General features: G+C 43.4%; 1 protein-coding gene across 1 annotated transcript; it reads left to right on the forward strand.

The window, feature by feature from the left end:
• The first annotated feature begins 4489 nt into the window (after window positions 1-4489).
• On the forward strand, window positions 4490-15289 carry METTL14 (methyltransferase 14, N6-adenosine-methyltransferase non-catalytic subunit). The gene is made up of 12 exons (XM_068135755.2): window positions 4490-4617; window positions 4929-5017; window positions 7073-7154; window positions 7387-7449; window positions 7601-7688; window positions 7809-7899; window positions 8080-8218; window positions 8470-8562; window positions 8658-8774; window positions 14172-14264; window positions 14415-14532; window positions 14607-15289. Exons 1-12 carry the CDS (start codon window positions 4549-4551, stop codon window positions 15038-15040), a joined length of 1476 nt encoding a protein of 491 aa, XP_067991856.2. The 5' UTR covers window positions 4490-4548; the 3' UTR covers window positions 15041-15289.
• Window positions 15290-15613: the final 324 nt, after the last annotated feature.

Here is a 15613-nt window from a genome sequence, read left to right on the forward strand (position 1 = left end):
GTTGAACTCAGTTAGCCGATATGTAAATCCTTTTCTAATTTCAAGTAAATCGGATGAAAATTAAAGATTTTAAGAATTCAAAAGGGTTGTTGACCTTTGGCCTATATTGACCTTTTGACCGAAAAATAAATAGGATTTTGTCGGACCACAAACTCCACCGTTTGATGAAGTTTCGTGAAGGTCAGTTTAAAATTGTGACCTGTAGGCAAGTATAAGTGAGCAGACAGACAAACAAACACACACACACAAACCGGAGTGATCAACATACTTGCCAAAAAACCAACAACATTTTTTGCCGAGTAATACCCAAACAGACAGACAGGGATGAAATGAAAACATTACCTCCATCCACCCTCGGTGGGCGGAGGTAATTATCGTATCTGGATCTTCAACGAAAACGAATCAATTCTTCCTTGTGTTACGTGTTACCTCCCAAAACTCCGGTTACGGTGCCCCTCAGAGTATCGAGCGGGAACAAGGCAGAAAGATTTGTCATTTTGAGTGTTCTAATAAACCATGGTAAACCCACATTAACGCAATTGTAGAACAAAACAAGTAATTGTATTAAGAACTCTCACATACACAATAATAACACTCTTAAAGGAAGTACAATGAAAATATCACTTGCATCAAATGAACAATACATATGATGGTACCATCATTCCACAGTACTCTCAAAGTAATAAACTCACGATACGCCAAACGTGAGTGGAATGTAACATTGGTCGCTGGTTGAAGGTCGAAGTCGTGCAGAACGACGAAAACAGGCAGTTATCAGCGCGGCTGCGAACGAGGAATCACGAGGTGAGAGGTCGATATGGCAATTGAGGCGATATGGGAACCAACGGTGGGTGCTCCACACGGTGATGTCGATATGGGAATCCCAATGACAAAACAAGATGCACCAAGCGGACAGCCTCTTCGAGGACAAAATGGCGTATCGGCCTGTAATGGAGGCGCTTGCTTTCCCTCCACTCACTCACACTTGGTGATAAAACCTGAGACGCAGGTTTAATTGCAATCGCAATATGTGATGATGTCGTGGGCAATCCCTTTCCCGGGAAGCCTAAACTAATTCGTGACCAATATCAAAAAAATCGGAACGCAGCCTCGATGCAACTCAGAGCTGTGACCTCCTCATGGCCGTGTCCTCCTCTCTCTCCTCTTCCGCTTTCTTTGCTACGTTTTCCTTTTTCCTTCACAAACATTAATTTTTACCTTTTACTAAAGTCATCTCCATTTCACACAAAAATCTTAACAACAATATTACCTGAAACGAAAAATCCTAACAGTATATAATAACAACAAAGGCGGGAAGTGATGCATCTGTAACACTTGTGACACACAACCAACCTGTCAACAAAATTTAGCCTGAAATAGTCCATAACTTTTGAGATATAGTGTTCACAAAGAGACAAACAGACAGGGATAAAATACATTACCTCTGCAATTCACCTTCGGTGGCAGAAGTAAAAAAAACATAGGGGTAATAACCCTGGCACTCACCTGGTAGAATAAACAGTATACTGCACCAACTAAAGGTATTTTAAACCAATTTCAATGGTTGATAGAAGACAGGGCAGCATGCAGAATCATAGTAACATAATCATAAGACTTTAAACAAACAAACAAAAAAATACCTATTTTGGGGGGCTAACCACCCCACCCCCACCTCCCACCCTGTGTACCTCCTCAGACCCCAATTTTTCCAATGCCTTGAACAAACATGGGTACATCACGAATGATGAAGGTTGTGGTGACGTTTCATCAAAACTGTGTGTGTAGTTTCTGATAATAAAAAAAAACAAATACCTATTTTGGGGGGCAAGCCCCCCATACACCACCTTAGACCCAGATTTTTTTAAATGCCAGGAACAAACTTTGGTACACCACGGGTGATGATGGTTGTGGTCAGGTTTCATCGCAATAGTTTGTGTAGTTTCAGAGGACAAAGCAAATATCTATTTTGGGGTGGTCAATCCTGGATCCACTTTGACCCCCGGTAAACCCCCTTAGACCCCGATTTTTTGAATGCCGTAAACAAACTTTGGTACATCACGGGTGATGATGGTTGTGGTCAGGTTTCATCGCAATAGTTTGTGTAGTTTCAGAGGACAAAGCAAATATCTATTTTGGGGTGGTCAATCCTGGATCCACTTTGACCCCCGGTAAACCCCCTTAGACCCCGATTTTTTGAATGCCGTAAACAAACTTTGGTACATCACGGGTGATGAAGGTAGTGGTGAAGTTTCATCGAAATAGTGTGTGTAGTTTCAGACGAAAAAGCAAATTCCTATTTTTGGGGATCAAACCTGGATCCATCTGATAAAGCCCCTTAGACCCCAATTTTTTTAATGCCGTGAAAAAAACTTTAGTCACAACACAGCAAATATCATTTGTGCCAAATTTGGTCGCAATCCCATCAGCGGTTTTGGAGAAAAAGTTTCAAGTGTTTACGGACGGACAACGCGCCATCGCATAAGCTCCCCTGAACTTCGTTCCAGGTGAGCTAATCATCATCATCACATCAGTAACAAGAACGACACTCAGTAGGGAGCATACCTCCGCCTGGTTGGCCATATGACTCGATGGTGAAGAATCACTGAAAATTTTTTTTTTCTCATATCCGAATCCATATTCAGATCTTCACCAAAATCGAATCGATTCTTCCTCGTCACACACACAACCTGTCCACCAAGTTTCGTCCAAATCCATCCATAACATTTTGATATATCCCGCTATGTATCGTTTTGGTCCTATCTCCCAATGGTGAAGAATCACTTATAAAATTAAATAATTCTCATATCCGAATCCACATTCAGATCTTCACCAAAATCGAATCTATTTGTCCTTGTCAGACACACAATAGGTCCATCAAGTTTCGTCCAAATCCGTCTACAACTTTTTGAGATATCCTGCTATGTATCGTGTTTGGCCCTATCTCCCAATGGTGAAGAATCACTTTTAAAATTCTAGTAGTCGGATCCGAATCCGGATCTTCACCAAAATCTAATTATTTCGTCGTTGTGACATACGCTACATCTCTGCCAATTTCGTCTGAATCTGTCCACAACGTTTTGAGATATTTTGTTCACAAACAACAAACTTTTGCTTTTGGGTCTCACGATCTGCCATGATCTTTCCTGGGAAAACCACATTTCCAAGCTGGCCTCCAAAGCCAGTCGCCGACTGGTCATCCTCCGTCGTGAGAAGTCCTTCCTTGGCACACCTGAGCTCCTCACCACATACAAGGCTTTCATCCGCAGCTCAATGGAATACTGCTCTCCCCTCTGGGCCGGTGCTCCTGCCTCACACCTAGCTCGGCTTCACGCTGTTGAAACCAAAGCTTTCAGAATCATTGGAATCTCCTGCGATGAAGCTAACTACGAGGGCCTTTCACTCACTCACCGCAGGCAGGTAGGTGGTCTTTCCGTCTTCTACCGACTCCTCTCCGGCCTTGCTCCCCCAGCTCTCTCTGTGCTTTGTCCCCCATATATTCCTACAGGTCGCACAAGATCTGCCAGCAACCCTCTGATGGTTAAACTGCCGAAATCTCGGCTCTCTGCTCGCCTTCACTCTTTCATTCCTCTTTTCTCCTGCCTCTGGAACAAACTCCCTCACTCCCTTCAATCCCACTCTTCCCTCCAGGTCTTTAAAACAGCTGTTCACCACCATCTCTTATCTTCCCCCATCCAAAACCTTCATCTTTTCTATCCCCATTAATTCACCCCAGATACACTTTTTTTGAAATTCCAACTTCTTTCCTGGAAGTCCTTGCAGTGTTCATATGTTTTATACCTCTCCCACCCCCCTCCCCCCTTCCTATGCCCTCCCCCCCGCCCCAAAGCCCTCGCCCTCCCACAGAATGCAGATATCTCGATGTCCCTGATCTCAAATGTTGTGTTTGTGTCCTTCCCCCTCTCTCCCCATCTTGTCTACCGCTCCCCTTATTATATGTTTTATGTGTCGGTTTATCTTTCTGTGTGATTAATGTTAGCTCTTTCACGAGCCTCGATCTTGTATACAAAAAAAAAAAAAAAAAAAAAACCGACAAACTTACAGACGGGGGTGAAAACATATACGCGAAACATTTCAGCAAATACACAACACAACATACATTTTAACGAACCCTCACATTATCATCAGATAAAATACATTCACATTCGAATCTTTCTCTTGTGCCTGTGGTAACACGTCGTTAGATGAAGAGAAATTCAAATATTTACCTGAGAGAAAACTGCTCATCGTTGCACCACCTTGGAGAAAATAATTTAAATATTTTTTGCGGTTTAAAGTTAAATTTCATGCGGAGCATGTGGAGTTCCTGTGGCTGTGGTAAAGTAAAACGATCAACAAGCAACAACTGATAAATCAACTCCCGCCGAAGCAGACAAAATTACCTCAAAACCCAAGTACGCGTTGCGTAATGACGTATGTACGTGAGATTTTTCTGAAAACCGGATGTTTGATATTGTACGTAATGACGTCATCACCATTGAGTGAGTGACGAATATTACGTGCTGACGTTTACGGAAATCGAATGGCGTGATGGCTTCTCGGCGCTTCCAGGATTTGAAAGAAAGGCAAAAGCGTCGGCGGGAGTTACTTGCCAAGCAGGTCAGGCCGCCTTTGTGTTTGTTTTAATGACGTGGTTAACATGTAAAGCAATGTGGATAGGCACTTAGACGTCAGATTTTGTGTGGAGCTGTGCATTTTGTATGTTAAATAGCTGACTGTCCCTGTCTCTGTAAGTGTAAGTGTAAGACAAGCAAACCAGTCTTATCGGTCTGAGTCTTGCAGTCCGTGCTGGAGATTTTTTTTTACCACATGCGAATTGTATGGGAGCTTCTACTTGTGCATTTGCTCTTATATCTGAGTGACTCGATTTTGACATGGTTTCTCCTTCCCGCCCAAACTTCGACGAAAAGCTCGGAGCAGCCAGTCCGGACCAGTTGGGCTCGGTGCTGTGTAGCCGTGCGGAGCAGGAGGAGATTAACAGCATTCGGGAAGCCGCACGGTAAAGCATTTCAAACTGCAACCGCACCGATGCCATTTGTTATGTCGCCCCGCCTCTTGCCAGTAAGCCCCGCCCATTTATCCAGCCGAACTGTGAGACTCCTCCCACTCCACACCTCCCATTCACTGCACAAGCAGTCCCGTTGCAAAGGGGGTGACGTCAACCTCGTGACCCCATACCCCGCGCACAAAGCAAAAAGAGGGGTAAAGCAGTTGCTTCATTTTGACTGTCTTTCCACAAACGTCAGTTTATGGTCGAGGAACAACTTAATTTCAACTGAGTGGAGTTTGACCATGAATCGGAAAACGAACCTGTAGTTAGCTTACCAGATCTTGGACTCTGAATATTCATCCCCATCACACGTGCGCAGAAGAGTGAGATAAATTATTACTTGAAAAATCCAAGATTTTTGGAACAAACTTTGGTTTGTTCCAAAGTCCAAGATTCCAAAGTCCAAAAATCCAAGATTTTTCAAGTACTGTAGTTTGTTATTCTGTCTCACTCGCCTACAGGTCACAATTCTAAACCGATCTTCATGAAACTTCACCAAGTTGTAGAGGTCGTCACAATTGAGACAACAACAACACACAACATGCATTTTAAGGCCATTTTCCCTGCTAGAGCGGGGGTTAGTTAGCCTTGCGGTCTCCATGACAATCTTCTCCATCTTGCCCTATTTTTTGCATCTCCCCTTGTTAACCCCCTTGCCCGCATTTACTTCTTCCACCATCTTTAGCCAAGTCTTTCTCGGTCTTCCCCGTCCGCTACTTCCTTCTACATTCATTTCCATCACTCTTCTCAACCAGTCACTTTCATCCTTCAACACATTACCAAACCATCTCAACCTGTTCCTCTTCACAGCATCCATCACAGGCTCTATTCCCATCATCTTTCGCAATTCATCATTTGTCTTCCTCTCTCTCAACGATACTCCGCACATCCATCGAACCATTCACATTTCCACCCTTTCCAGCCTTCGTTGCTGCTCTACATTCATTACCCATGTCTCGCTCCCATAAATCATAACACTTCTCCCAATTTCACAATTGAGAAACCTATTGATTTTGAGGTCAAAGGTCATCTGGAAGTCAAATTTCTAAAATCACCATTTTTAATCCGATTGATTTGAAAATTTAACAGCATTTGTATATTGAGTCACTAAATTGGAAAACCAACTATTTGAGGTTAAATGGTCAACTCGAGGTCAATCTTCCAAAATCATAAATTTTCATCTGAAAAACCATCAGTTTTCATCCGATTGATTTGAAAATTTAACAGCATTTGCACATCGAGTTAGTAAATGGGGAAACCAACTATTTTTGAAGTCAAAAGGTCAAAGTCAACTCAAGGTCAAACTTCTAATATCATAAATTTTCATCTGAAAAATCATCAATTTTAATCTGATTGACCCGAGCTTTGATTTAGATCGTCAATTTCAATCTTAATGAAATGGAAAATTTGATGTATTCATGACAGCTTCTTTTGGGGGGAGGGTGCATTTTGCAAGTATCGTGCTCTGCATGACGTGTTCTTGTTTAGTCTGTCTGCCTGGCAATCGAACAAAATTGAAAATCATTCCAAACAGGAAACGTACTATTTTAAGGACATCATAAAGGACACAAACAACAGGCACGAAGAACTAATATAATGTGTTAAATAAGGTGGTGTAAAAGACGCTGCATCAACAGTGGTAAACTTCCGAAAAATTTGTTTTCTACAACCTTTAAAATCTTTTATTTAAATTGACTTGTATACTTGAACAATATAGAACACAAATGGCCTTTCTGGCACTTTCAAAACCCTTTTGTTTAGCAGTACTTGGACAAAATATTACAGGATACCACGTCATCCTAACCAATTTCCCGCTTGCATACCCTGCCCATGTCCTTTTTTTTTTTTTTTTTTTTTTTTCTTCTCAATACTGTGTGGGGTAAGGTGTTCTATGAATTCTCTAGTTTTATTTATTTGTTTTTCCACCATACCCATTAATTTCTCCTTTTACTCCTCACCCTGGATTCCGTTATTTCTCCTGCTTTCCCAACGCTCATCTTGCAGTATCAGCTCGCTGGAAGATGTTTCGCCAGGGAGCATGCAGGTCCCGCCTGGGGCAATGCAGGGAGGTTTTTCCCCTTCCACGGTGAGCAAAGCGACGTTGACCTGTACTTTGTCGGTCCTTGAGCTCGGAAGATCCGTGAAAGTGCTGTGGCTCACCAGCAAGAAGGGCTGTCTTACTACATCGTTACTATATTGTGTCTCATTATGTAGTGAACACTTTATCTTTGGCATTTGAATTTCCATTACAGTGCGGCTCAGCGGAGCATCATGGTCGTCCTGCATTTGCTCACTCTTGGCTTTCCTTTTTTCAATAGGAGGAAAATGAGGAAGGATTCACTTTTGAGGAAGATTACAAGGGTTCCACAACATTCCTTAAGGTGAAGGTCTTGCTTCATTGTGGTCCACGCAGATCAGTGGTATTATCATCACCGTCGTTTGTTTTATTTCCGGAGGCTCAACAACGTGTGCTCTTTGTGCTTCTTGAAAACGATGCGAAGGTAATGATGTGTAAACGTTGCTTTGGCACAGGGCACACAGAGTCTGAATCCACATAACGATTATTGCCAACACTTTGTGGACACGGGACAACGACCACAGAATTTCATCCGCGATGTTGGTGAGAGACAAACGGCACCGTTGAGGATATTGTGCCCACATCGACCATACCCACCCAAACCACGCACCCTGATCCCCATGCCACCTCATGCTGATCAGGTCCTATCCGTGCTTTTCTCAGGATTGGCCGACAGGTTTGAAGAGTACCCCAAGCTTCGGGAGCTCATCCGCCTCAAGGATGAGTTCATCGCATGGACAAACACTCCACCCATGTAAGCACCTTGAATACCGAGATTCACATATCACCACAGCCACATCACATACATTGCCTTTGTTCATGCAATTGTCGTTTCTCTGTCAATATTTTGTCGATTGAGCCTCTCTCCCTCTGCCCTCCCATCTTCCCTCACACCCGATGTTATGTCCGGCTCATATCCTTTCCTGATTTCAAGGTACCTGCAGGCAGACCTTTCCTGCTTCCCTTTACGATCGCTAGGTCCTCAGTTTGACGTCGTCCTCGTGGAGCCTCCCACGGGGGACCCCAATCAGGGACCCGCCCCAGCCGGGGCAAGAGCTTGGTCATGGAGTGAGGTGTTCTTGATCCCCATGGGTCTTTCCACTTCCGTTCCCACCCCCCCTCTCCTACCACCCCTTCCGGTTGATGCTATCTCTCTCACCCTTTTGCATTAATGATGATTTCATCTTTAAAGGGAAGATTTTACATTCGAGCAACCATTTTTCAGAGCTTTTTCTATTCAACAAACACCTTATACAGTATGTAGCAACAGTGGTTGATTGTCCATTGTTCTTTTGTTGGGTCCCATCCTGTTTGCATTGCTCAGATAATGGAGCTAGAAATTGAGGAAATCACGGAACAAAGATCGTTTGTGTTTCTGTGGTGTGGATCCACGGACGACCTGGACGAGGGCAGACAGGTGACGAACGCAGATACTGACTCGGCGCTTTGTGTGGCATGCGGTGCTGTACGATTTTCAGAGCAAGTTTGTTTTGTTCCGTGCCTCGTGTGCAGTGCTTGTGGAAGTGGGGTTTTCGGCGCTGTGAGGATATCTGCTGGATCAAAACGAATAAGCAGAATCCCGGTCCGGCTCGTGTGCACAACGACAGCGCCATTTTTCAGCGGACCAAGGTGGAGACAGAGTGGGAAGACTGTTTGGCAAAATATTTACAATGGTGTTATCAAGAATTGTATCTGTAAGGTACGTGTACTGACTGGACGATTCATTGGGTGAGAATCCCAGGTGGGTTTCCTCAAATGTTGCTGGGTTCGTCTCTCTCAATTGAGTGCACGTTGTGGGGGATTTGCCAGCGAATGGCTTCTTTCACCTGAACATGGGCCCTGTAGGAAAGATTGTTTCATGTAAAATTTCTGTTTGGCTTAACAATCAATCTAACTAAAAGTCGGTGGTTGTTGTTGAAATTAGATTGAGAGTTTGTTGTAAATCAGAAGCTGCATTGAGCTGAAAGGGTGGCCTCGAGGTACACGCACTCGCCTCCAAGCTGTTTTGCCTGGGGTTCGAATCCCAACACAGCTATAAACTGTCATCCCAGTGTTTCACAGGCAGGTGATTCATCAATGAGTGTGCCGTCCTTCAAGTAATGTTAAACAGGCGTCCCGTGCGCCAGCATTCGTTGGTGGACGTTACATATCCCATGATGTCCTTCACAAAGAGTAGGCGAGCCATCGCCAGCAACATGAGCAAATTACAAATGCCTGCCCTCAGCCAATGATACTACCCCACAGCCTTGTGCTACATGTGAACGAGGCATGGGCCCTGTAATCAGCACTGAGTAAGGCATATTCTACTCCTCGGCGAATTGCCGTCGCTGCCATTGCCATCTGTGTTCCTCGCAATGTCCACAAGGAATGTCTGGCACATTTAACACCCCTTCGAGTCGGAAGCAAATTTGGAAGTGGAGTTATCCACTTTTTAGCAGAAGTGGAGTTATCCACTTTATAGCAGAAGTGGAGTTATCCACTTTATAGCAGAAGTGGAGTTATCCACTTTATAGCAGAAGTGGCGTTATCCACTTTATAGCAGAAGTGGAGTTATCCACTTTATAGCAGAAGTGGAGTTATCCACTTTATAGCAGAAGTGGAGTTATCCACTTAACCCATAAAAAAAGAAAGCAAATTTGGCCTGTTGCGATGTCAAAGTTTTAAGTATCAGAATAAAGGAAATGCAGGAAATTGTGTCATATGTTTTGGGAATTCTGGCTTGTGTTGGCAAACATCACATAAATGTGTTGATTTGTTTGAGAACAAGTGAATCCACTTGGATTCCGCCCAGGTTGGCACATGGAAATTATGATGTAGCATAATTATCATCTCGGGTCAAGATTTGAAATTATGCCATGGTTTTTGTAAAATTGCTACTAGTATTCACATTATGTACTTTTCTTTTGATTTAAACATCCATAAATACAAAACAAATAGTTTTGTAATCTTAAAAATTTATTAAATGTACAAAATTCCTATCCTATAACATATATATCCTATAACCTATCCTATATATATCCTATATCATATAACATATATCCTATATATCCTATAACATAACATATAACAAATATATCCTATATTATGTACTAGCGAGCGGCCGCGTACCAGCCAAAGGGGTAGCCCATGGTTAGCCTAAATATAGATTTGATGACGTCATGTTTACACATCTGAGCGACAGAAACTGTCTACACATCTGAGCGACAGAAACGTCTACACTGTTGGAGCTTCACTTTTGGAGAGACAGAAATTCTGGGTCATTTGGGTCCTCTGGGTCATTTGGGTCCTCTGGGTCATTTGGGTCCTCTGGGTCATTTGGGTCCTCTGGGTCATTTGGGTCCTCTGGGTCCTCTGGGTCATTTGGGTCCTCTGGGTCATTTGGGTCATTTGGGTCCTCTGGGTCATTTGGGTCCTCTGGGTCATTTGGGTCCTCTGGGTCATTTGGGTCATTTGGGTCCTCTGGGTCATTTGGGTCCTCTGGGTCATTTGGGTCCTCTGGGTCATTTGGGTCCTCTGGGTCATTTGGGTCCTCTGGGTCATTTGGGTCCTATATTCCTATCCTATAACATATATATCCTATAACCTATCCTATATATATCCTATATCATATAACATATATCCTATATATCCTATAACATAACATATAACAAATATATCCTATATTATGTACTAGCGAGCGGCCGCGTACCAGCCAAAGGGGTAGCCCATGGTTAGCCTAAATATAGATTTGATGACGTCATGTTTACACATCTGAGCGACAGAAACTGTCTACACATCTGAGCGACAGAAACGTCTACACTGTTGGAGCTTCACTTTTGGAGAGACAGAAATTCTGGGTCATTTGGGTCATTTGGGTCCTCTGGGTCATTTGGGTCCTCTGGGTCATTTGGGTCCTCTGGGTCATTTGGGTCCTCTGGGTCATTTGGGTCCTCTGGGTCATTTGGGTCCTCTGGGTCATTTGGGTCCTCTGGGTCATTTGGGTCCTCTGGGTCATTTGGGTCCTCTGGGTCATTTGGGTCATTTGGGTCCTCTGGGTCATTTGGGTCCTCTGGGTCATTTGGGTCCTCTGGGTCATTTGGGTCCTCTGGGTCATTTGGGTCCTCTGGGTCATTTGGGTCCTCTGGGTCATTTGGGTCCTCTGGGTCATTTGGGTCCTCTGGGTCATTTGGGTCCTCTGGGTCATTTGGGTCATTTGGGTCCTCTGGGTCATTTGGGTCCTCTGGGTCATTTGGGTCCTCTGGGTCATTTGGGTCCTCTGGGTCATTTGGGTCCTATATTCCTATCCTATAACATATATATCCTATAACCTATCCTATATATATCCTATATCATATAACATATATCCTATATATCCTATAACATAACATATAACAAATATATCCTATATTATGTACTAGCGAGCGGCCGCGTACCAGCCAAAGGGGTAGCCCATGGTTAGCCTAAATATAGATTTGATGACGTCATGTTTACACATCTGAGCGACAGAAACTGTCTACACATCTGAGCGACAGAAACGTCTACACTGTTGGAGCTTCACTTTTGGAGAGACAGAAATTCCCAGGCAAACGCTATAACGCACCAGGTTTACAACCTGTGCGTTAATAATCACCTGGAATTCACACAAAGGGATCACATCTGCATCTGGTGTATTATTTAACAGCTCCACAAATTTAGCTCATCGCTTGGACACCTGTGTCAAGAGCTAGACAATCCAGGTTGTGTTTGGCACATAGACAAGGGGATTTTTTTTTCTTTTTACGATTCCGAACTCCAAACGAATTTGTGTTGTGTCTCTGCAGACGAAGTCGCCAGAGGCATTATGTTTTTGGGTTGCGTGTCCGGCTGTCCATCCGTCCGTGATAGGTTTTCGTTACCGCAATAACTTAGGAACGGTTGAAGGGATCCAAGTCAAACTTGGTATAAGTATGTATACAACATGCATTTTAAGGCCATTTTCCCTGCTAGAGTGGGGGTTAGCCTTAGGTATAAGTATGTATAATGATGCAAAGATGAAGTGATTAGATTCTGGCATCAAAGGTTAGAGGGCATGTTCAGTAAAAATATGATAGGTAATTGAGAACAGCTGAAGGGATATTTAAATCAAACTTTGTATACGTATGTTTACATAATGATGTAATAATGTGGGTGGAGGCATATCAGTCAGTCGCGATGTGGTGCATTTGTTTACGTGTTTGTTACCTGTGCGTCAACCTCGTGATATTTCTTTGGGGGGGATCGATTTCTCTCAAAGTCCTTACCCCCCCTTGTGATGCATCTACAAGATCCACCATGAGCTATAGATCACGATTGAACACTATTAGGCATTTAAGGTATTTACAGTGCCTTCAGAAAGTATTCACACCCCTTGAAAGTCACCAATCTATATGAAATAACCCATAATGACAAAGTGAAAACTTGTTTTTTTTAATTTTTACAAATTTATTGAAAATGAATTACAGAAATATCTAATTGACATAAGCATTCAGCCCCTGAGTCATTACTTCGTATAAGCGCCTTTGGCAGCAATTACAGCTTCGAGTCTTCTTGGGTATGTCTGTGTAAGCTTTGCACATCTGAATTTGGGGAGTTTCTCCCATTCTTCCTTACAGATTTGATGAAGCTCTGTCAAGTTGGATGAGGAGCTTCAGTGAACAGCAATCTTCAAGTCTTTCCACAGATTGTCAATGGGATTCAAGTCTGGGCTTTGGCTGGGCCACTCAAGGACTTTCACATGCTTGTTCTGAAGCCATTCCAGTGTTGATTTGGCTTTGTTTGAGGTCATTGTCCTGTTCGAACGTCAATATTCACCGCAGTCTATGGTTTTTTGCACTCTGAAGCAGATTTTCCTCAATAATTTGTCTGTATTTGGGTCCATTCATTGTTCCCTCTGTCCTTACAAGTCGCCCTGTCCCTGCCGCTGAAAAGCATCCCCATAGCATGATGCTCCCACTATCATGCTTGACGGTAGGGATGGTGTTAGATGGGTGATGAGCTGTGCTCGGTTTCCACCAGACATAATGTTTTGCGTTCAGGCCAAAGAGTTTGGTTTTAGTCTCATCAGAACACAGAATTGTTTGCTTCATGCTCTCAGAGGCTTTCATGTGCCTTTTTGCAAACTCCAGGTGTGCTGTCATGTGCCTTTTTCTCAAGAGTGGTTTCCATATCTGGCCATTCTCCCATAAAGCCTAGATTTGTAAAATGCTGCAGAGATTATTGTCTTTCCAGCAGGTTCCCTCATCTCAGCCAAGGAACTCTAGTTTTGTCACTGGTCATTGGTCACCTCCCTGTTCAAGGTCTCCTTGCCCGGTTTCTCAGTTTGGTTGAATGGCCAGCTCTAGAAAGTCTGGGTAGTTTCAAATTCTTTCCTTTTCCTAATGATGGAGCTCACTGTCCTCTTGGATCCTGGATCCTTTCAGCACTATAAATTATTTTATACCCTTCCGCAGATCTATGCTTCCTCACAATTCTATCTTGGAGTTCTTCGGACAGTTAATTGGACTTCATGGTTAGAGTTTCTGCTCCAACATGCACTATCAACTGTGAGACCTTATATAGACAGGTGTGTTTCATTATAAATCATGTCCAATCAATTGAATTGGACACAGGTGGACTCCAATCGAGTTCTAGAAACATCTCAAGGATGATCAAAGGAAATTGGATGCACCTGAGCTAAATTTGGAGTGTCATAGCAAAGAGGTTGAATACTTATTGACTCGAGACTTTTCAGCTTTTCATTTTTAAATAGTTTGTAAAATTTTCTAAAAAAATTAATTCCATTTTGAGATGGGGTTATGGGGTATGGCATTATGTGTCGATCAGTGATAAAAAAAAATCTCCGTTTAATCCATTTTAAATTCAGGCTGGAGCACAACAAAATGTGAAAAAGTCAAGGGGTGTGAATACTTTCTGAAGGCACTATATATGGAAATAACTTACCCCTCGGTGGTAAGGTATTTCCGTTGAAGCGTTTGTCTTCGTTGGATGATTGTTCAGTATAAGTATAACCATTCTTTTTAATTCTTCCAGGAACACTGCCTTATGGGGATCAAGGGCACAGTACGACGTAGTGTTGATGGAGACTTCATCCACACCAATGTTGACATTGACCTCATCATCCAGGTGATTACAAAAACAAAACCCTCAGCCCCAAATGCAATAATGTGCATGATTAGGTATTGTACTCCCTCATATAAACAAATAACTTCCTGCACTTTGACCGCACAAGTCTGCATGAAATCTTAAGTGGGCAGGTGTCTTTGTTGTGGACAGGAAGAGCCTGAGGTTGGAAACACTGAAAAGCCAACAGAAATATTCCACATCATCGAGCATTTTTGTCTTGGTCGCCGTCGGCTACACCTCTTTGGCAGAGACAGTACCGTACGTCCAGGTAACTAGTGATGTCAGTGATGCACATTAGTACCACATATTCTGTATCGTGCAATAATGATTTGTCTCTTCCAGGCTGGTTGACCGTTGGACCTTCTCTAACCAATAGTAACTTCAATGCGGATACATATGCATCTTTCTTCACCGGTGAGCTTGGCGACCTCACGGGCTGCACGGATGAGATTGAGCGACTACGGCCCAAGTCTCCTCCACTCAAAATGAAAGGCGGACCCGGTGGGTTACAGGGCGTGTCAGGCTCAGGAAGTACTGGAACAGGGACCACAGGTGGCCTTCCGGGTGTGGCAGGGGCTGCGGGTGTGGGAGTTGGAGTCCAGGGTGGTGGAACTGCTGCCAACAGAGGGGGGCTGCCTGCATTATGGGGGGCAACATCTGGACTGCTGGTGCCTGGAGCTGAAAGCAGAGTCCGGTTGCCACGGGGTGTGGGCTTTGGAAGGGGGGCTGGCGGGGGTTACCGAGGGACGTACCGGGGGGCTTATGGACCAAGATGATGAAATAAACAATTGTTTCAGCTTGTTTTCTGGAATATTAAGGTTTCTTATCGATTGGTGCCTTAGTGTAGCAGGGTGAAGCCATGTCAATTGTGGCATGTCACTTTAAATTGAAGTTGGCTTGACCCTGCATGAAGTGTGTCAAGTCTTTTCTCATGACAATGGAACCAAAAACGTCAATATTAATAGCTAAAAGTGCCATTTGTACAGGTAAAAGTACAAGTTATATAAAAATGAATGATGAAGAAATTTTCCTTTTTTTATTTATACAATGTGTATTACAAAGCATGTTCTATGTGAAGTAGATGGGGGTGAGTTGCTTGAAGGATGAAATGGGACAAATCGTTGTGGACCCAGACAGAATTAAAGGAAGATGGAAGAGATATATGGAAATGCTGTTGAAGGCAGAGAATGAATGGGATGGGCAACATAGAGAGTAACCCAGTTTTAGGACCGGCAGAGAAGATAACTGGGAAGGAAGTTGAGGAAGCGATAAAAGCAATGAAGAGTGTAAAGCGGGAGGGCCGATGGGAGTTGTGGGAGATATATTGAAGGCAGCAGGAAGTTGGGGGG

The sequence above is a fragment of the Myxine glutinosa genome, chromosome 14 (genome assembly GCF_964187855.1).
Source record: "Myxine glutinosa chromosome 14, kmMyxGlut1.1, whole genome shotgun sequence".
Taxonomy (NCBI): Eukaryota; Metazoa; Chordata; class Myxini; order Myxiniformes; family Myxinidae; genus Myxine; species Myxine glutinosa.

What these genes read in the sequence shown, in the direction of transcription:
- METTL14 (XM_068135755.2), top strand. Translation starts at nt 4,549, where the DNA reads ATGGCTTCTCGGCGCTTCCAGGATTTGAAAGAAAGGCAAAAGCGTCGG. An exon ending in GAGCTTGGTCATGGAGTGAG is followed by an intron (nt 8,219 to 8,469) that starts GTGTTCTTGATC and finishes TGCATTGCTCAG; the next exon opens with ATAATGGAGCTAGAAATTGA. An exon ending in AGACAGTACCGTACGTCCAG is followed by an intron (nt 14,533 to 14,606) that starts GTAACTAGTGAT and finishes TGTCTCTTCCAG; the next exon opens with GCTGGTTGACCGTTGGACCT.